This window comes from Chaetodon auriga, chromosome 20 (assembly GCF_051107435.1).
Source record: "Chaetodon auriga isolate fChaAug3 chromosome 20, fChaAug3.hap1, whole genome shotgun sequence".
NCBI classification, from domain to species: Eukaryota; Metazoa; Chordata; class Actinopteri; order Chaetodontiformes; family Chaetodontidae; genus Chaetodon; species Chaetodon auriga.
In genome coordinates, this window is record NC_135093.1 from 3,640,822 (window position 1) to 3,663,830 (window position 23,009).

General features: G+C 43.3%; 1 protein-coding gene across 1 annotated transcript; it reads right to left on the bottom strand.

Moving 5' to 3' along the window:
- Positions 1 to 17,330: 17,330 nt before the first annotated feature.
- Positions 17,331 to 22,898, bottom strand: sost (sclerostin). The gene is made up of 2 exons (XM_076760620.1): positions 22,430 to 22,898; positions 17,331 to 19,775 (listed from the first exon to the last, which is right to left on the bottom strand). Exons 1-2 carry the CDS (start codon positions 22,704 to 22,706, stop codon positions 19,366 to 19,368), a joined length of 687 nt encoding a protein of 228 aa, XP_076616735.1. The 5' UTR covers positions 22,707 to 22,898; the 3' UTR covers positions 17,331 to 19,365.
- Between the last annotated feature and the right edge of the window lie 111 nt (positions 22,899 to 23,009).

The window sequence follows — 23,009 nt, forward strand, 5'->3', positions numbered from 1 at the left end:
GGGGTCTGTCTGACCTTAAAACGTCGGGTCAAAGCCCCCACTCTTCTGCGTTAACTTATCACACAAGCTAACTTGAAGAGGCTAGCTAAACCAGCCGTTAGCGCGTCATTAGCATACTAGCTTCGCGATTAGCATCCTATTTTCGCTAGCTTAGCGGCTAACAACAAACATACACGGACCTCAGTCACGTACTGAGGTGCAGCTAAATTAGCTGGAATCAGGAAGGAATAGTTCCGTGACGGCGTGTTAACTTAACTTAACTTTGGCTCAATAACAGCTACTTGAACAACATCCAAACACTTGCCGCTCTGCTCTCCCCTTGCCTTAGTGCGTCTCCCCGCCATCTTTGTCTCTTTTCAACCAATCACAACAGGTCCAGTTCAGCGGCCAATCAAAACAAAGGGCCAAAAATAAAGGTACAATATGTAATTTTATTATTGTCAAGCCCAACTATTGACCTCTGTAATTGAAAACTCATACTAAGTTATCTTTTTATTTAATTACCGTCCCAACCCAGACAACTGGATCGCTTTCTGTTTTCCTCCGAGAGAGTTTATTCATTCATTTAATGTATAACTGAGACACATAAGCAGATAGAAATGATGTCAGCCGGACTGGATCGCCATTTATATTTCATTTTCCTTACGGGGAACCAATCTAAACGCCATTATCCTAAAGCCATCACATTGTCCAATCAATATTTACTTCATAATGATATGATAAAGCAAAAATCTTGCCTGTTGCCAGTTTATGTTATTGAAAAGACTCTGTTGTGGTCCTGAATGTAACTGTTTACATTTGACTTTATTGGGAGCTAAATTATTCTTCCATTGTTAACACAGTCACAAATCTGCTGTAACCTCCCACTGCAAAAATTCCTTTGGATTTAACTCTGTTGTATCCCAAGTTTACACTATTAAATCACTGTTTCATTACTGTGTGGGAGTGAATCTAGAGCAAACACGGCTGACATTTTTCAGCCATAACTTAGCAAATATCAGCACCTCAGTCTCTTAACTGAGCTTTGTCTTCAAATGTCAGCAGGTGTCATCAGCGGTTTCTCTAAACATCCTGTGAAAGCATCATGTCTGTAATGTGTCGACCACACAGGTTAAAGAAGGGTTTCCCACATCTTTCTGTTACCTCATGGTGTACCTCACAGGTCCTTTGAATATGTTTGATTGTTTTTTTTTTCTATTTTCTTATATTTTTTTTTTCATCTCCATCTTATTTAAATATTCTTTGTAATATGTTGAATGATGAAGAGCACAAGCTGAAACGTGTTGGTTCACAGTGAAGTTGTTCTTTATACTTAGTTTTTACCTCTTTGTGGCTCTTTCAACAGGTTTTATGCCCATTGTCTCTGACACCTTCATTATATGCAGAATGAATATTTGATGTCTTTTTTCTGTCTTTTTTTTAACAGAAAGGTACAGTATTGTTGTTAAAGTATCAAGCTAGTGAAGGTCGCTCACGTGCAAACATCCTATAATAGCATAATATTGATAATAACAATAATATTAACAACATAACAGCACTGAACACACACTCTCAGGACTCAGCTGCAACAAAGCTGCATGCAGAACAATCTGTTCAAACTTAATGTTGACCCCCACATGCACACAAAACACAGCCAAAAGACGTTCCCATAAACACAGTCAGGTATTGATTATGTGTCATGAAGTCTTACAGTATTGGATTTTGCACTGGCAGTGCTTTTAAGCATTTCTCATTTCTTGAAACTGTTCTGTAACCATAACAGCTTCTCTTTCTCATCCGCTTTGCACTTGTGTTCCACGACTGAACTGAAATGTGCACAAGCTTGGCTGATTTACTGAGTGTCGGACAAGTCGTGATCTCTGGACTTTACAGACAGCCAGTGGCAGTAAAACACACTCCCCATATGTAACCCACCTCCTCTGCTAATGAAGCCCGTAAACCAGAGTGTTTGACAAGCGGCAAACACAGCTGAGAGAGCAGGCCGTTTTAATCGGGCCTCTGGAGGGGGACCCACACCTACGGGGAGAGGACCCCGGGACACTTCAACATACATCAGGCACGACAGGGAGGCCTGAGGCCCCATGCATGGTTTGAACAGGGACTGTCCCTGAGGTCCCCGCCTGCACAGGTGCATGATGGAGTCACAGGGAAAGAGGTCAGGCTTCACTTCGACTGACTGTGCACGACTGGAGATGGTTTTTCGGCTCTTTTATTTTTTTCTTCTGGTTCAGGTTGTGGAAGTGAAAGGAGTTATGTCATCCCCCCAGTTGCGATCGCTGAACGGTGCCGTTACCACGGCCTGGGAAGTTGTGTTTCTGGTCCTTTTTGTTCGTTTATCTTAAAGTTATCTGCCTCATTTTTTTAAAGAAATCCCTAAAAAACATTGTGTTATTAAAATAACAAATTTAGAGGATTTTGCAGCCTTGGTAGCGGTATTTAATAGCTTCAGATGGCTCTAGAGGCCAGCTGTGATATATTAATGCCCTATTAATTTGTTTCCTCACTTGGCATTTTATTACGGGGTTTTATCATTTTCTGCTTTACGATTCCTGTGTTTAATTGCTATGATACTAAACTAAACTTTACTACCAAAACATGGCAAAACAGACCATTTCAGACCAGAACCGGCCATTATCCCTGTTTATTTAAACAAACTCATTCTTTTTAATATGTTCTGACCTCTATTACACTGATACCACCTCAGGGGTATTTTTTGACTGTTGCCAAAGTTTGCAAACTGGACTCAAGATGTGGGACATTTTCAAAATTAAAGCTAGCCCTGCTATTATGAAAGATTGATCAATTTCACATGGTGCAAGAAATCATTTAGGCACAAAAAAAAAAAAGAGCTGAGAGTTCCATCGGAAAATAAAGCAACAGATGCTGAACCACTCTGAGACAGAGCCTGCCAACCGAGGGCTTAGCAGAATGATTCCCCGGCCGTTTTTTTCCCCCCGATCTTGCAAGGAAAATAAAATCTCTCCTTGGCTGCAGATTAAGCATAGATGGAGGGGGGTCAACCTTGCTGATGCCTTTTCATCATAATTTATACTCCATCTGCCGGCTCAATCAGCACCTCAGAGACACCCAGCTCTATTTGTCCACTGAACCGTTATTCCTAATGGATCCTGCAGCACCTTTCGATGACCACCGTAAAAACACAGAGTTATCCGACCTGTCCTGATCAGAGTTCATCTTGCTTTGCTCCTTAACTGGTACTGTGGATACAAGCAGAGTCGGATGGCACTAGATTTCTCAAGACACGAATACATGTGTGATAGTTGCTCCAAAAGGAAGACATTAACTTGCACATAGTTTTTCTTTCTCCCTTCGGTGATCTAAGGTTTCGATACAACAGCCCATTTGGACGGCGTTCTGTTGTTATTCACTAGAGGATGCATGTTTTTAGTGGCGCAAACATCAGTGGAATCCTTTTGCTTCCCCCAGCCCCCCTCACTTGTCGAACTTGTAATGTCAAGTCGAATGTTTGCTGTGTATGTCACATAGTTTTGGTTGAACAATCTTGTGTGTTATTTCAACTAGATCTAAGGTTTTGCACCATTCAAGGCAACACATAATGCAAAAATGTGTAATTATGGCTAAGATTTGTTAAATTGTGCTAATTCAGTCCTTTGGGTTTTTGTGATTTAGCAGAAATATGCCTGAGGCGCATGAAAACTCTCAGAAAACATTTGGTTTGCAGCTGGCTTGAAAGCAAAATACCCTCCCAGCAGAGCAGAAAAAGATATATTTCAAAAGCTGAACAAGCTCGAGACAAACCTGTGAGCTGTTTCTTACAGCAACACTACACATGCACACTTAACATGTTTGATCAGCTGATCGATCTTCATTTCTGTGTTTATTTGAAAATAAATAATCATAAAAACTGAAAGCAGAATTACACAAATGCTTACGCAGCCACAAAATAATAAATCAGTGTCAAGAAGGGATTACAGTGACGAGGCTGAAGCTGCAACACGATGATGACATCACGCCTTGTACATGTGAATGTATGCAACCACGGCAGAATACAGTACATACACACACATTTATACACATATACATACTGGGAATTTGTAAAAAAAAAAAAAAAAAAAAAAAAACCCTGCACTTTACCTCGGTTTTATTGTGAGTATTTTTATTACTTTGCTTCTCCTTCACACATTTCAGAGTTTAATACTGTACTTTTTACTCCATTACATTTGTCTAACAGCTGTAGTTACTTTATTTTACACATTAATATTTCAAATATGACACATGATCAGCTTATGAAACACTTCTATCATTGGTATTGATTAATCTACCAAAACAAAGGAATTATCTCCACCTCAATCAGCGAGGACTCTAAAATGGCACTTAAATATTAATGCATCACTTATTAATTGATGATATGTATTTTTAGTCAAATGACATCTCATCAGAAGGACTTTTACTTGTAATTTCTGCATTCTGTTGTTAGCATCAACCATGACTGACATCATTTTGTCAGATCTGTGACTAAACAAATATTGATCAGCATCGTTTATCAACTCCCCAAATACGCTTGGACCTACACATTCCTCCGTCAGGACGTTAACATTAGGGGTTATGGCAGTTAGCAGTGGTTGTTCCCTCCTACCCCAGCTACGTCAGTACCCAGAAACCCCCTTGTGTTTTTAGCAGTTTTGGGAAAAGCTGTGATTTTCTGTTAACATTCTGAGTCGGTCTTTACAGACTCAGTGGGACATTTGCCTTTACGCCTGCCGGGTGTTTGGTCTGTTTCCTAACAAACTAAATTGTACAACCTGTGCCCAGTTGGCCCATACACACACATGCCATGCCAGTGCCTTTATAAAAACTGTGTGTTTGTGTGTACAAGCACGCGGCCGTGGCTTTTGAAAAGCCATGTAATGCACTAATTGTTTGACAAGTTATTTGCTTTTAATCGCAGCCCTCCTGTTCTTGACAAATCACAGCTGCTGAGGCATCAAGTGAAGCAACAGTTCATTTGTTGGACAGCTGTTTGGATGAAGGAGGAGTACACCGACTGCTCAGCAGTATACCTGTTCATAACAGGTGATCAGCTACTAATCAAATCATGGAAGAGAAGGTGGCAAAGGTGGTCTGTACAACCACGACTTGTTGTTTGTACACTGTTGTTTTTGTACAAATTAAAGTGCCGAGCTTTAATCATCAGTTTCATGATGGCTAATAACTCATCTTCTACAGCCAAATCTATGTCCACACTTGATTTCAGACAAAAGCTCTTCCAATCACAGTGGCCATGGGTGGCGCTGAATCCAGCGTGCAGCAATGGTGCCCTTGCAAGATACTGCTGGGATGTTTTGGTGGAATATTTGCACATGGGGAGTGAGCCCTGGTATTAACATCCCAGCAGAAGAACCAGGCAGGACCACCTAACTGTATAATCCAAAATATAGTCAGAACTTGTCATTTTTAAAATATAGGTTCGTAGCTTGTTGTTTCATTAGCGACATTGACTTTTAAAGGTAAGGAGCAGATAGCAGAAGGGGATGCTGACTGAAAGAGTTGGCCATTGGTAGGCTTATATGAGCTGCACACTTCCTGTGAGTCAGACCAGCTGATAACTAATGCGTCTCACAGGAGGCCAACTGTCGCCTGTTTTACAAGTGTATCTCTGTTTAAGCAGCGCGCTCTTGATGCTTCACTATCACCAGGTGTAAGTTAACATAAGTATGCTTTTCTCTTTGATCCTTCACCCCTTCGCTCACACACACATGCTCTCCTCTCCAGCTCCTGTCAGATGTGACATTTGATATCGCGTACAGCTCGGCTCGCAGAGATCTCCTGCTCACTAATGACTAAACATGGCGTCGTGCGCTAAGCCCCTCCATGGCTGTGGAACATCTTACTGAGTGACGTGATGGAGCTCAGCTTAAAGGGGATACGAGCAGAGACGGAGGAGGAGAGCCATTTAGGGGCTGACTGGCTGGCAACCGCGGCAGGAACGGGAGGCACCTGCACCGAGTCATGAGACAGCGTCCCCGGGGCCCCGCCGGAGACTTATGGGTGCTGTCACCGATCCAGGGCCGTGTCCTTACTGTCACGCTGCATGATGGAGCTCGGAGAGATACTTTATAATGGTGCAGTCCATCTCACAGACAGGCACACTCCCTCACAGAGCTGGAGGAGTGTGTTCTGCTCCCAGTGAAATGATTCGAAAGGAGGAAACGTATTGAACAGGACAGAAGATGAGAACATTGATCAGCTGGGACAGCTGACTAGTAACTTCGTTAATGGCTGATAAATGCAGAACTGCATTTGTGTTAGAATCCATTATCTTTTTTCTAATTAAAATGACTTTTTCATTGGCTTATTAGAAGGGAGAAACTCAATCCTTATTAATAAATTACCATTAAAAACTCAGTCTTAATTTTTATTCCCCTTTATTAATGAAATTAACATTTATATCTGCAGACTTCTTGTTGACTAACTTTCATTAATTACTTACTAACATTCATAACTGCTGAAATGATGGTCATTACCCATTATTAATGATCTGTATTACCTTTTATTAGTAACTTTGTAAACACTTATATCTGTAGAATTGATGTTTCTTATCCTTTACTATTTTTTTTTTTAAATCAAAATGTACAATTCCAGATTTGATGGCTTTAAAAGAGAGAAACTCTTCATCCTTTCATTTTGTCACATTATTAATTTGTTTTTGTTTTTTTTCTACTATTTTTTACTGTTTCATCGCTGTCTAAAGCTTGTGTATGAGGTTATGTGCTACAAATGAATTTCACTTCAGCCAAAGATTTTTCACAAGCTGGCTTCCTTATTAATGGTTTGTAACTGAATTATACAGCATTAAAAATGATGTATTAACCATTAATAAAGTCTTTATAAACCCTTTCTAAAGCGCAACTTATTAGAAAGCACTCTCTAGAAAGATATATAGATAAAAACTGTTATAAAAACGGAGATAAACACTCTCCTTATGCGGGTGTAAATCAGCTCTTTACGAACTATACCACTATGATGCTGGAGAGTAAAATCACCATAATAATAAAAGTCGTGCAGTTCAAAGACACTGTTTGATGAAGAAAACACATTTAGTGAAGTCTATGCATCAATCAGGCATCTGCTTCTGCCCAGTTGTGCGGTCAGAAGGAATCTGTGGCATGTGGAGTGTGGTTTTAAGGAGTGCTGGAAGCAGCCACCTCTTCAGCACAAAGCCTGAATGATGCAGCTCGCCTCTTTGGGACGGCTGTGTGAAACCCATGGAGACACCGAGAGTCTGTGGCATTCTCCTTTAATTAATCAGAGCGAGGTGAGATCAAACGCACCACTCCCACGGCAGGGTGGGGGGACATACTCGAGCTGGGGAATTTGACCCGTTGTCAGGATTTTGGAGAGCGAGGTGTTGGTTTGGTTTGTTTATAATTATGTTTTTCATTTAGATTTTTAATAAAGTGGTAAGTGATGATAACCAAGCGCACACATATCTGGGTCCGGCCCTGTCTTTATAAATGGAGGCGCTTTATTAGTCCAGATGCATGCTTTTAAAAAGCTTGGGAATCTGCAGCGCAGTCTGTCAATTTCAACACCTGCGCTCCACTCCCTCATAAAAACCACCTCGTTTCACTCCCAAGGGTGACTTAAGGGCATGTTAGACGTTATCGCATCCCTTTAGACTCAAACTGCAGGTTTCACCGGCCTGCTGACATCCCAGAAGTCATCTGTGTTTATCGAAGGATCTCCGTCGTCATGGATTCTGAGCGCTTTGAGATGACCTCACAATCACCGTCGAAATAAATGGCGAAAAAGGCCCAAAGTAGTTGAACAGAGCCGCTGACTCCATATCGTTTTATCAAGCAGGTTTTGATTTAATGAGATAAATATTTAAACGCCTGAATTGCTGTAAACCAATTCCACACTGGACTGTTAAAAGCTGTCAATTCTCATTCGGTGTACAATAAAACGGAGTTCAAACAGCCATCAGAGCTGATTTCAGATCATTTTGAACACCTGCTCCGAAGTCACATCAGCTGCACTGCACTCTCCTAAATAGCTTCATTATAATTCAGCTGTGATAAACGAACACTTCCTGACTATGTTAGATTTGCTGTATGCGAACAATTATTTCTGTTACTGTGACCAAATCAAAACGACATCACTACAACACGTCCTACATTAATACCCATGTGACTCTCTGTTAGTCTGAAGACGTATGCGCCTCCATTTCTCCTATTTCAGCAGACTTATGTGCCCAAGATGTGCACTTAAACTTTAAATGAAAAACCTGTTGACACGTCCACGGGGACGAGAGGAGAGCTTGTGGGACTGCAGCTCTCTCTTCAGCTCAGCTGGCCCAATAGCTAGCGGGCTGCCATGAGGTGTTTAATGGCTGTGTGAAGTTCCCACAGGGGAACGGCTGCTGGGAACATGGATGAATCTGGACCCCCTCGCTCCCTCCAGCTCTACAAACACAGCTCCAGCCCAGTGATGGATGAAACAGGCCGGAGCCTACCTCGGCCTTATTTATGGGAGCAGAAAGCGCTCTCCTCGTCTGTCCTCACACGGCGCAGTGAATGCCATTACATGGTGGGGGGAAAGGAGGAAAAAAAGACATCTGACATTGAAATGAACTATGCGCTTGTAACAGTTCTGAAGATAGGAAGTGATTGCAGTTTGTAATATGGACATTCCGGAGGTGGAAGTGAGGCAGACCACCAGAACTATCCTGAGCTAGTCTGCTGTTCCAATCATGTTCATCATCCACAGGTTGCTGACAGGTTGTTGACCCGCTGTGCTCTCTGCGGTGGCACTAAGCGGCCTGATAGGAAAGGCTCAGTGGTCGGGAGCTTCATTCATCCTTGTGCCTTTATAAAATATCTAGAAGTTTGGTGAACTACTCGCAGGGCTAGTGGGTGAACTAGTGTAGCAGGTGAGCTAACTGCTAACACACTAGCTAGCTGGGAACATGCTAGCGCTAGTCCGTAACAAAAGCTCCCTGAGATTGTTTTTATTTTGTTTTCTCCTCTGGCAGTTTTGGGGACAAAGTGACTACTCAATAGAACTGTGGCAGCTGGTGAGCTAACCACTAAGCTAACTATTAGCAGACTGACTAGCACTAGCCAACTGCTAGTGCTAGTCAGTCACAGTAACTTGAGAGTATTTCTAGTGTTTCTCCTAGGATTTCTACTCCCCTAACAAACTTGCTAACTGACAGGTAGCTCATTAGCTCACTTTTTAGATGACACAATCTGTCCATATTTGTACTGTCGACTCACAGAGGTGGATGGTGCAACAAAGCTAGCAAGCCATGCTAACTTCCTCCATTTTGGACCTGTTGGCTCTCTGTTCCCTCAAAGTTTAGTGCTGTCCAGATGGATTGCTATTGATTAAAGGCACGAATTTGTTTCATATAAGGATACATATTAGTTGCGTACTGGCTTTTTAATAGTCATTATAAAGCACAAATGCCTTGTTCTGGGGGCTAGAGTTATAAGGTTTAGGTTATTAAGATCATAATTCATGTACAACAACTTCCTTAGTAACTATCAGGAAGCAAAAATGAGCAGGTTATTGAAGGAAAACTTTAGATTCTATAAAAATAGAATATAAAAGTAGACCCAGACTGAGAGGTGTCCAAATACTTATGGCCAGTGTACGTATGGGCGGAGTGCTGGTCCTGGGTGGGCCAGTGGTGCCTCAATCTGTGACCTAAGCCACTTCAGATCTGGAGTCTGGTGAGAGAGCTGGATGGGGGTCTGGACTTCTGGCTGCAAAGTTTTACAAGGTCTGCGTTCTTGTGACTTTAAAGGATTACACAATAGTGTGCACGAGTGGCTCTCCACTCCTGGAATTCCTTTCACACAAAAACAAGTTTTGTTTTCAACATTGGAGTGTACGAGATTACAAAACACTTAAAGTTAATCAGAAAAGTATGACTGGAATTGTAAATTGTACTGCACTTGCTTATGTATTTTTCTTTTAGTTTCACTTCAACGCTTTGATAAGCGTTTCATCACCGGCCAGACTGAGAGAAGCCGAGTCTGAACCAGACACAGAACACATCATTTATATCAGAGAGATTGGAGGGAAAACACAGCGTCTATGCTGCGTGATTAACTGTTGACACAACAGCAATCAGGTTTTATTTATTGGCCGTTTTTTTCAGTGTGCTTTGTTCTTGCCAAGTTGCTGCAAAATGTGATCGATCATGTCATAAAAATCTCATCCCCACTGATGTAGCCATCTTTCAAGAAGGTGTTTGGCCTTGCTGTCTGGCAGTCATATTTCATATGGCATTGAGCAGTGTTATTCAAATTTGTTGGGAAAAAAAGAGTTTTCTGTAAGCAAAATAGTGCAGAGACATGCAAGTTTCTGGCCAAAGTCAATGACACGCAATGGGTTTTCCTTTAAAATGTTTGAGATTGAGGCGCCACACACAGTAGCCTGAGATGGTTTTGTAATGCATTTAATTATCTATGTATTCTCTTGGTTGCTTGTCCTTAAAAAGGGTCCAGAGGCATCTGCTGGGTGAATCAACTCTCTCCCCGTCTATTCCTCTTCACTGGAGGTAGAAAACATACTGCTTGCCCCGTTTTTCTTCCTGCTGGGTCAGATATGCTGACTAAGGAAGCAATCTATGATAGTGACATGAAAACAATCCTATGCTTTTCCAGGCAACAGTGAAATTCAGACATGTGAATTCAGCCGAACAAACCCGTGAAGGACAGGAAAGCAAAGATGGAGATTGTCGCCTTCTCGATTTTATTGCAGCGATAGAAGCACATCATTGTGGATGTCAAAGCCTGTGGGTTATATATCATCATAAACAGCAAAAACAAAGGCTGTGAGTTATTTTTGAGTCGGGTCCCAGGATTCTACTGATCTCTCTGAGAATTTGGAGATGATGCAAACACTTAATGTTTTAAATGGAAAAGTTCTCCTCAGAAAGACAGATGGTAGACTGTGAGTCATGAAAAGAGACACTTTCTCATAGAACTATTTTATGAACAATTAGCTGTAGCTGTCATAACAGTAATAATCCTGCCCACGCCCCAGTATCGGACTACTCCGCTCTCACCACACATTTCCCTGAGAAGAACGTTTCCATGAGAAAAGCGATTATAGCATTTGATAGTCATGCCCAGCTATCAATTATGCTGTTGTTTGTCAAGCAGGGTAAGGGCTTCCAAGCATAAATTACCTTTTTTTTTTTTTTTTTTAGAGAAAAAGCTTCATTTTAGACGGAAAATATGACATTAGAGCAGCATAAGTTTTGCCGGATCCTCCCAGAATCATCTGTTTCACCAAAAAGCTTGATTCAGGGGCATTACTTCTGACCACACTGAAGCAACATACTTTCAGGGACCTTCTTTGCAACCTGGGTCAACACTGGGACACTGAATTAGGCGTACAGTTCCAGAGGCTCTTTGACATCTGATAAGGGCTGGAGAGCTGAATTGATCCTGATCTTAAACTCTCCTAAGCTGGGGGAGATTGTGGAGATATCTGCCTCAGCCTCTCATGGGTCGTGCACCCACGGCCACACGGATAGGAAGCAATTTCCTCTGCACTTGGAGCTGATTGCATTGAGCTGGTCCAATGGGGGCCGGAGTGAAGCGAAAAGAAAAAAAGAAACTGACGCCTGATTAATCAGCAGCCGGGCTCAGAAATAAAACAGCTTCCATGTGGGGACAAAGTTGAGTTTCCTGACTGTTTACATCATGTGTGTAACAGAGGAATATCGTCAAGTTCAGGGTGACAGATACAGAGATGTAATGCTACGCTTGTGCCCTAAAATAACCTCCTCAGCTGAGGAACTATGACATAAACATACAAACAAGCACAAAGGCACCGGTCTGTCTGTGGAAGTAGCCATAAACCCTTAGGGGAAAAACTCCAGTTTGTTGTTCTGGGAAGGAGAATACGCCACTGTTTACTTCTCAGTCCTGCACAGCCTATTTTGCAATGCCAGTGAACTGAGGATGGTGTCTGTGGTTTTTCAAGATAGGCTACACTAGATACGATATCCTCCTCCAGGGAGGGAGTGCCACTAGCCAAGGGGAGCCAAGGGGAGCGAGCGGGCTCAGCCGCTGAGCCAGTGTGGTGATATAATGCCACAGAAATTAATCTAATTCAAACAGGACAAAGATGCTGTTGTCATCGGCGAGCTCCTGTCCAGAGAGCTTTGTCATGATCAGAATCGGCTATAATGGGCCAAACAATTTATGAGTGGAAGAGAAGGGAGGGTATAGGGAGGGATGGATCACAAGTCACGGTCTGGTTGGCACCACCACATTAATACAATCAGCATCCTTGTGGTTAGCGATGATGACATCAAGAAAATTGGTTTGATTCACTCACTGTATTTATTTCTGTAAGGATTCAAAATGCGAGGGGAGGTTTTGGTTAGAGACAGACTACTGCCTGTCATAAATCTGTTTCTCATGGGCTGCATAATCCCCAACTTGCCATGTCTACCACCCACACAAATACTTTGCTCCTGTTTAAAAATCATCTGCAGTGGATTTAATTGTTTCTGTGCGCTCTTAAAGGAGGCAAGCTTTAACGATCCCTCTAGTCGCTGTATTTTTCAGAAATGCCTGCTGAATTAACTCGCCTTATTGGAAACATGCTTTAGCTCAAGTGCTCTGGGTGACCACCAGCTTTATATGAGTGTGTGTGTCTCTGTGTGCATATACCGTAGCGACAGGTTAGGCCCATGTGCCAATGTGCATACATGTACAATATATCCAGCTAAATTGAAAAGACGACTCTTTCCGTTACTCAATAAATGCATCCGCTTTGCTCATACACCATCTGGAGATGACACGGCTGCTGATAGAAACTCCTGAATGTCACAGAATGAAACAGACATATTTTAGACGTGATGAGCAGCAGCAGCTCCGGTACCTCGAAGCCATCTTGTGCTCCACCCTGGAAGGGAGCGCCGGGCTGGGTTTGTCAAATCCTGGGTCACAGTCTGTGGAAAAATGACCAGCTGATGGTGAGGAGTGAAGTGAGTCAGCTCATTTCCAACGAATTTAAGCAAACTGATCAAATGTGTCAAAGAGCAAACTGGGAATTTTCTGTAGCTGCTGAAACTTGTTGAACATGATGTCCGAGGGTCTGTACTGTCAGCCTTCATTTGAACACATTTGATCCATCAACATGTTATTTAAAAAACAAATAAAACAGCTTGTTTCAAGAGAGTGCTCATTAATTTTCATTTTTTAATACTTAACCAGGTAAAAGTTTGTTCAAATTAAATAAACTGCTTGATATTAACACCTAAAGCTAATTAAGCTTGAGCTAAATGCTCATCATGCTAGTTTAGCTTTAGCTAATTGCTAAAGCTGCCGGTGTTGCTCCGATTCAGCACTCAGCAACACAGTCTGCCACTTTTAGACATTTTCAGCTAATTCTTCTCATTCATGAGTCTTTATGAAGGAAACAAAACAGCTAACAGCTCCGAAATAAATGCCAAATGTATGCAATCTGTCCAGCATGAAACCACAAGTCAACCAAAGTCAACAGGTCACTGGTGAGAAGGGAACTTTTAGCTTGCTAGTTAGCGAGAGGGGAGCAGTTAGCTGCTTCTCCAACAAACTAGAGATATAAGTTGAGATGTAAGTGGAAACTGGATTTACATTTGAGAGGAGGCAAGAAAGATTACACAGCCACATAAATATTGCTGGATGTGTTGGGAGGTGCATCTTTGCAAACATTTTAGCCTTGATAAACTAAAAGTACATCAAGAATCTTGTTGAGTGATTGTTTTGAAGCTTTTCTGCCCCCTACTATCCAAAAATTATTTAATGCAGCTTTAACAGTAGATTAAATTAATTATCATGTTATTTTGATTTGTTTTGTTTATTTTGTTTTGTCCTTCAGTATTTAATCAGAAACAGGATTGAGAAGTCATGCTGTTTTTACAGACGTACACGGGCTGACCGCGACCCCTCGACTCGCCCTTGACTCGCCTCTATTGTTCAGCTGTGACGTTTATCCTGAAAAAAGGCTAGAGCTTATGGGAAGAGTTCGTTGAAGGCTGCTAAAAAACATCAATATTATATAAAGAATGAAATTTGATAATTTTTCAAAAAACTGCCATCCTTATCTAGACATATGAAGCCAGTCATTTCACATCATGTTGAGAAAGGCTCTGCTCCAAGACTGGAGTTTTAGTTGTTTGTGTTGTAAATGTGGGATTTTAAGGTTTTCTTCCATCTGGACCTGAACCCAGAAGGCTCTCTATGTTGGGAGGCGGAAATATTTTTGCTATCTAACCTTATTTATGCTTTTTTAATGAAGATTTGTAACAGTTTACAACACGTCAAATGTATGTAGATGTCAGGCTTTTAATTGCTTTTGTATGTGGAGGAATTGACCCTGCTTATGTCAGCTTTCCTTGAGTTGTCAGTTCCATTGACCTCAAGCTAATTATCGAATGACAGGTTATGTAAACTCTGGATGCTACACGTGTTAGATTGGCCTTAACATGGCCCCACACAAAATAACATACACCTACCACATAGTTTTCACCAAATACATTTAATCTTCATCTCTTTTAAGGTTTGAAAAAGGTTGTAAGTTAACACCTAACTTTTGCAAACGTTTTATCTGTTAAAACACAACACTGAAGTGAAAAATTTGCTGATGTGCATACAAGATACTAAGTCCATAAGGTGATGATTAAGCAAGGAAATGCATTCTGCCTCCAGAACCTTGGGGCTCGCTGTGGTTGTTTAGAAGTGTTTGTTGACAGCCCTGTTTCCTATCCCCTGCACCTCCTGTTGTCCTGAGCACATATGGTTGGCTCGCCTCACTGCATGCCTGGCCTCAGCTGAGAGACTGCGGCTTACATGGCTCAGTGGAAGCCCCTGACCCGTACGGTGCTGCTGTCCATCTCTGGAAAAGTGTCACCTACTTCCACGTCTCTCTACGAATGCAGAGGAGGCCTGTTTCGTCATGGCACTCTAGCTTCACCCAGGACAACATGAATCACTTTTTAAGATGCAGTCTGGGTGCTGAAGTTAACATGTGAGGACATCTTTGGGTTTCGCCTCTGTCCTGGCCCCAGCTTCTCCCTTCCCTGCTGAGAATTGAACTCTCAGCCTGCAGGAAACGCTATCCACCTTCCAAAGCCTGCATCATTGTAGGAACAAAAAATTAGTTGAACTTGTGCTTTCCGCGTTTTTCATTCCTTTAGGCAGCCAGGCATGTCTTCTGGTTTCCATTTGTTTTAAGCTATTAGCGCTCACTCATGACCTGATAAGGGAGTGGTTGGAGGAGCACAAACATCCGTCTCCGAATACATCCGTCATCGTCCATATGTGTTTGACTTGAGCAATAATATCCGTTCCTGGAAAGGTTTGACTGGAAGGCCCGGAGGTGAAACTACCGGGGTGTAGAAGCATTTTGATTTCACGTAATCCTTGACGAAGGTCTGAATGTTATGTGTTCGGTAAATATATTCCATCTCAATAAACATCTTGGACAGTCTGCAAGATTGTTAAGCAATTCAATTTAACAGGCAGCTGACCAGAAACACAGCACATTAAAGACTTTATAAGGGTTCGTTTTTGGCCTGTGAGAGAAAGTGTTTCACATGCTATGAATGTCACCTCAAGTCAGTTTCCACTGGTGCTTTTTGCAGTCAACTGAGGAGACTTGCTCACTTTTGCAATACCACTGGCAAAAACAGGCACCAGTCAAGAATCTCTTTATTTGCAGATGATAAACAAACTGTTTTATTTGACTGTCTCTTCTGCGTTTGGCAGAACATCAGTTACATCGTCTGTGTTGACAGACATCTCAGACATTCAAGTGGCTGCCTTCTAGACAACGTTCTGGCTACATGCTAAACAATAAGTCTTGCACTGCACAGAGCTGAAATGAGATGTTTTACCGATCCATTATGCGAGTTCAAAGGAGGAAGCAGAGTGCATCTGTGAGGAGTATCTCCACATTTACTCCACGTAGGTCCTTTTGTTCAGTTTAACCGAAGACGTGGCGGGACGGAGACAAGTTGATTGTGGCTGCAGCGAGTGCCGAGAGCAGTACAGATCTTTGTTGGGAAACAGTGATTATTTTAAGCAATCGTCAGTTGAAAGATAAGGTTAACATGGAGTCTGCACTGAGAGCTGACTGCAGGCCTGATGAACACAGTGTAATTCTTTTCCTACAGTGCAGTCTTTCATTTTTTCTCCCACACTCGAACAAAGGAAGCCAGTTATCATTTATTGTGGTCAGTATGTCAGTTCTATAAATATTCCTTATAGAGGCCATGAGTCAACCGGGATCTGTTTGCGAACTCTTGGCGTTGTGTGTACCAAATCGAGTCCGGTTTCTTACACAGAGCAGGGATCCTCAGGGACTTCTGCACCTGGTATCCAAAACTTCACTGATGACACTTACATTTCGGCCTGAACGAAGTGTCGTGGACTTGTAGCATTTTTTGGGAATAGATCATCCCCGACTTCTCGTGCACCTTAGTATTCCCCAGGTCTGTAAGGGTGACTTGCAGGGCACAGTGCAGATGCTTTGTCAGCATCAATATATTTAGGCACTGTTCTTAAGTATGTGTTCTTGACTTTCTTGGGAAAGTTGTTCCATGTTAGTTGCCTGAGTAAAAGCGTGCCATGTCTGTTCTTTCTTGGAAAACAGTGCTCGAAAATGACATAATGACTGCACATTATGGATGACGTAGTGAAATTTTATATCTACTGTTCTCCGTTGGCGCGACAAAAGACGAGTTCTCGGCCACAGTTACCACAGCGATCTTCTGTTTTGTGTTTACGCTGAGCTTATTTGGCCCTCTAAGGGAGCTCTTGTCCTGGTAATTAAAATTTACATTTGCAGATGAAACTTAGCATAAACACCTCATTTAGTTGGGTACTGTTTTCTGTGCCTGGATTGCATAACTCCCGTTTGACTGCGAGCCTGAAGCTTCGGTGAGCTCTGGTGGAGCTGTGCGCTCCAGATATGACGAGCATCCGCAGAGCTCTCAAATAAAGCAAAGAGGGATGCGTTTTGAACTCTCAGGCTCGCAGTGTATCAAACCTGAAGCCTTGAGGGAGGAGAGGCAGAGAGGAATGGTTGAATGATAGCTGTGGCTGACATCCAGCCTCATAAACAGAGAAATGTTGGTGTTGTGACTGAGCACAGATCTCAGGAGCAAAGATTCCTCTTCTTCTTTTGCAAAGCAGTGCAGACAGTCTAAACGGTTGGAAATCTCAACTTCCAAAACGCTTGAATTTCTTTGCACGGGCATCAGACAGAAATTTAAATTGAGAGATTTCCCAAGAATGCACGTGCAAGTAAAGGCAACACGGTCACACCTTATTATCCTCCCCACATTTAGCATTTATTAGCACGACATAAGCATTTAATGGGTAATTTATAAGACACTATAAAGCCCACGTGAGCAGATATAAGGGTATTTTAAGGGTTTATTGTACATTATTTGCCAACAATCATAGATTAATCCATTTATGAGGTCCACTGGAGCTGGTAATGCAACACTTATATGTGCTCACAACTATATTATAGTACGTAACAAACCACGTATTACATGTTTCTGTATTGCCTATAAATCCTACATGGGGGTTAAAGTGTCACCGGCAACACATTCAAATAGGAATAATAACAAATAAGCCAGCTCTTTCAAATATATCTGCCTTTACTTTATTCATGTACTGTACAGTATTTCATTTCCAAAGTCTCTATCATACTATATGACAATAATGGCTATCATTTACTACAAAAGGTTGCATAAATAATTTAAATGTGGAAATAAAAAATAAATATGCAGTTCATTCTTTAAAGCAGTCCTTCTTTGTGTCTGTAGGAAACAGCCCTCCCTCCCTGCTTCTCTTTAACCCCCCGTCAGGTGGGGGCACCACTCCAGAAGACCACACAGGTATGATATGTACAGTCACAGCTCTCAGCTTTCAGGACAAACCCCCTTCCAGTTGCTATTTCGAACATACAGTCGGGAAAAAGAAGCAAGCATTGTCAGTACAGTTTAGACAACCAAAATCAGGAAGCGATATGAGCAGAAAAACAACGGGGTGCTGACAATATGTGGAAACATCGTGAATGTTCTTCATGGAGCGCAGCCCCACCGAGGCACTGCCGAGGAAGGAGTTGTGTTGTCTGCGCTGACAGACACACTGGGTATCGCCACTTCCTCTTCCTGCCGGATTCTGTCATTCAATACAATGATAAAAACTCAATTATTGTTTGCATTGTGTTATTTTTATTCCCATCTTTCCTGTTTGAGCTATTTACAGAATGGGTGCAGGGAGTGAATGGGAGAGGAGGTGTCGTGAATCCTGCAGCCTAACACAACGGATGGATTTTGGCTGTGGATGTTTGATCGCTGCTCTGTTTGGCCTCTTACAAAAGAATTCCGGTGTGGGCGTGCTGGAGAACGCTCTGCCCCTAGGTAACAACACAACCACGCACAATCATCTGATGCCTCCTACACACATGTGCACTTTTTTGTGTGCGATTCCAGCAAACAGGAACTGGCTATGTCTAGAGGAAATGGCTTCTTATGACTCAAATAACACAGGAATGGGCTCATTTAGTAATTACGAGGAGTCACAGGACTGCCCAGTGCCCCTGTGGTGTTAGTCCTGACAAAACCGCTTTCTCCCCTCATTTCTTTTCCTCTGTTTCTGCTGACTCTCTGTGTCTGGTCGTGGGAAAGGCGCTACTGTAACTGACAGGCCCGGTTGGGGCTGCTGCAGCGCGGAGACCGCTGACCGTCCTGACGAGTGAGGCCTTTAGTGCCTGGACCGCCGAACAGGCCGGGGCCTCTCAGAAACCTGTCGACATCCCACGGTCAGAGCCCCCAGAGCTGCCACCATCTCCTCCACACAAAGCCAAAAGGAGACAGATTACAACCACCTTGGAGCGAAGGTACACCTTTTCGGCCTTAAACAGGGCTGCGGTGCGTTGCGGCTCTGCTTCCGCTGGATGTTTGTACAGATGGGCCTGAAGCCTCGGGGAGGACTTCTCATTATGCTTACATGAAATGTGTGAGCTCAGGGAGGTTGTGAGCTGTTGGGGTGATCAGATACTTATTATCCAACACGGTGCTACGTCTCCTGACCAGTCACAGTTGGGGCAAGCCCTGGCACTGACTCCTTTTGTCATGCAAATAAGCAGAGTTCACACATATGCTGACATGTGGCTGACAAACAAAGACTGATGACTTAAAAACCAGCCCAGCAATTAGCTTATGAATTCGCTCTCTTCTAAATTTCTTTTTGCATCTCCTTCCTATTTGAAGGAGATATGTTGCTTGGTGTGTTGTGTATTCGTGTGCGTGCGTATGAGTGTGCTTTGGTGTCTGTCCCTGGAAGAGGAGCATCAGTACGAGTTGCCCATCAGCGGCGTGTTGTTCTTTCTCCGGTCTTGAGACGAGCGACTGTGCTTCTTGTTGCGTTGCCTCTTCGGGACCTCCTTGGCCTCTGATTGGTTGTGGTGGGGCCTGAAGCGCTTGCACTTGCAGGATGTGACCACGCGGATTTTGTAAGTCCGAGTGTTGCCGTTTGGACAATGCAGCTGGACCCTCCTCGTCCGGGAGTGGGCGGGGATGCAGCGGTAGTCCGTAGCGTTACTCCTCCACCACTTGCCGCGGGCGATGGAGTTTGGCATGAGGTGGGCTGGCATGCACTGACCCGAGCACACCAGCTCCTTGACGGGCTTGGCGCTGCGGCAAGATCCGTCAGTGATGTAACGGGTGGAACGCAGCTCCCTGCAGCTCAGCTCCGAGGCACCTGGGACGAAGAGCAGCATATCACAGTTACACTCGTGGCTTCAGCCCAAAAACAAGCCCTTTGAAGCGCCGCACACCAGAATGGACACTCTGCAGGTTAACCGCCTCAGTGCTGCAGCTGTGTCTAATTCCAGCATGTGCTAATTTCTCTGATTTGTGTCAGCGTGAAGTCAAACTAAAAAACACAAGCCAGATAAAAACTGAGCAGGCTGCAGCATTATCCTCTTAATTCTGACATTTCATTTTGAAAAGTGCAGCTGAAAAATGCACTTTTAGAAATTTAACTTAACACAACAATTTGTACATTAAAGTACAGATTTAAGCCACTGAGATCAGATCAGTGTTTCTGATTTGGTTCATGGTCTGATCATTAGCTGACCATGGGGCTTGACAAAGAAATCCAGCTGGCAGCAATCAGCTGATAGCAAATCCAGACCAGAGGGCCATTAAACAGCTCAATCAAACCTAATGGAGGCTTGGGCTGGAAGACAGAGCTGGCATACAGCACGGGCCCTCAGGAAATGTATGTGGTGATGGAGGAGTAAATAGCTGTCTGGTTATTTTAAGGCAGCGCTGCAACTGTACACAGTATTCTGCACAAACTGGACATCTGCCAGACTGATCTGAGACAACGCACTCAGGCTGCAATCCGATGTTTCAGCCACAGCTTCTTAGCAGCCGTATGCATGAGTTATTGTCCCGTGTTTTTTACAAGCTGTGCGGTAAAAAAAAGGGGGGCAAAGGAACTGTTGGTCCAGAAATGATACATTCACAGAGGGATCTGTTTTCCTCTGTGGCTTTCTTTGCAAAAAAAAAGGGCTGAACAAAGGATTTATGTGAGGTGACTTCCTTTTTTTCCCTCCCCATGAGAACCTGATCTAGTGTTATTCTGTGGCTGCAGGGACCACAGTAGTATACAGTGTCTACAGCACGCACTGGACAGTGGTTTGCACCAATTACCACCCAAAAAGTCAGCTTGTCTTGTTCAATGATGAGTGTTTATTTCATCCCTTCTCTCTCTCTCTCTTCCCTTGCATTTCCTGTTCTCCTCTCTACTGTCAGCCTGAAAAATATAACCCATTACTAATGATGGTGGTCTGAAAAAAGACGGATCACACACTGGACTACTGTACAGTTGCGTGAGCTGGTCTTCTCCCCGGCGGTGAGAGACAAGTCTTGGGGGAGGACTGGACAGAGGCCAGGCAGTGGTCAAGCCTCTGCCGTGACCCCACGGGGACCATGAGAAGCCGTCCCAGGACGAGAGCTGAGAGATGGATGAAGAAAATAATCCAGGAGATTTCTGCCTCCCTGCGTGAAACTCAACACATATGCTGCTTATCCAAGTGAAAACAAGCGGATGCGTTTTTCCACCCCTTTTTGGAGGACTAATAAAGAATAAAAAAAAAGCACAATCTGGCTTAATGTGTCCATTCACTGCTCCTGAGGTGGGGATATCCTCCACAGACAAAAGTCAGTCACACTAACAGATCTTGACTTGCAAATTCCCCCCGTCAGCTGTTTCTCTTCTAATCTAATCAATCCTCTCCTCCTCTGATCTGCAGTTTGAGCGCCCCTGATTAAATGATGATTAAAGCGTGGGAATATTGCACCACCCACCTTGAGAGCAGCAGTGAGCCTCTTCTACATGCGCTGCTCAATCAGGACATACGACCTTTACTGGCCACAGGTGGGAATCATTCTCAAAGGCAGTGTTGCATTTAAAAACCAATTTCCAAAAACCCCCCAAAAGACACATCCCCCGAAGAGCAAACTGTGGGCTCCTCCACGACGGAGACATGTTGTTGCAATCAAATAGTTATGGCGCAAGTAGAGCCTGACTAATAGCATAAAGAGAGAAGGAAACAACCTGGAAGACAATGTGAAAAAAGCCCTGATGTCTCACTGAACGCTCCACTTCAAATTGTGTAGAGGATGAAACCACAAGAATGTGTGTCTGTGCCGCGCTCATCACCCGCAACTCTGGCAGCGGATTAGGCCAGAACACACACTTCCCACACAGCAGAGCTGCTCTTCATCAGCGAATCAGTGTGAAAACGACGCGCGGCTGCTTTCTCTGCGCTTTCATAAGTCACATCCACAATTTTGGTCGGCCTAGGTTCATTTTGTGGGTCCAAAAAGTCTAATTTAACCATTTTAGAGCAAAACCAAACACGCTAAATTTAACAAAACTTGTCAAATTTCTGTAACATTTTTTTTAGGCGTTAAATAAGAGATGTTTGGGTCAGCAGGAGCGTTTGCGGCACAAATCGTGAATTCAATTATTTTATCTGAAAAAGAAAATGTATTTCTTGCAAAATGAAGATCTTGAACTTGAGTATAACGTTAATTGTCTAAATGTGTATAAACCGCAGTTCGTTGTTTATCTCTAAATGACATGTTTTCAAGCTTCCTTCTTCACACGCGCGCTCGCCTCTGACAGACGGTTTGACCTCTACATGCGTCGTTATTTCATTCTTGTCACTTTTACGCATCAGGCCTTAAATAAAGTGACTGAACCTTTTTCAGGTTGACCTGGACGTGAATTCAAACACTGCACAGCATTAACTGTCAGGCTTTCATTTCACCTCATTCACCTCAAACGTGCCACTTTTATTTCTTTTAATTTATCATGAATGAACTTGAAGGGATACTCACTGTAGGAGACTGTGATTGCTGCTCTTCCACCGTCTTTCGCCCTGTTATTCATAGAGTTGCTGTTGTTGTTGTTGTTGTTGTTGTTGTTGTTGTTGTTATTGCTGCCGTTGGACGCCTGAATTATTGCCTCCTGAGGTGTCCGAGTATTTTCTCTGTACTCCGGTAAAATCTCCGTGGCATCGTTTTTTAGTACCTTCCATCCTTTCACGGCGGTGCAGCATCCCTGGAGCAGCAGGAGCGCCGAGCTGGAGACGAGGAGCGCCACAGACACCTGCATGCTTGTCGGTCGACGGCAGAAATAACGCAAAGTGCGCGAGGAGGAGAAAGAAACACACACACACACACACTCACACACACACACGAGGGAGACAGAGAGAGAGAGGGAGATGCCCGCTTGAAGGAGTCGGTCAGTTCCAGCCTCAGTGCAGGAGGCGCACACGGTATTTAAGCCTACGCAAGTTTCCGTCAAGACTGACAATTAAGAGCTTACACCGAGTGGGAGGGGTTGAACCTGGGGGAGAGATTCATTGAGAAACTGAAAGGGGAGAGGTCTGAAGGAGTGAGCGAGGAGAGGAGGAGA

What these genes read in the sequence shown, in the direction of transcription:
- sost (XM_076760620.1), bottom strand. Translation starts at nt 22,706, where the DNA reads ATGCAGGTGTCTGTGGCGCTCCTCGTCTCCAGCTCGGCGCTCCTGCTG. An exon ending in AGCAATCACAGTCTCCTACA is followed by an intron (nt 19,776 to 22,429) that starts GTGAGTATCCCT and finishes TCTTCGTCCCAG; the next exon opens with GTGCCTCGGAGCTGAGCTGC.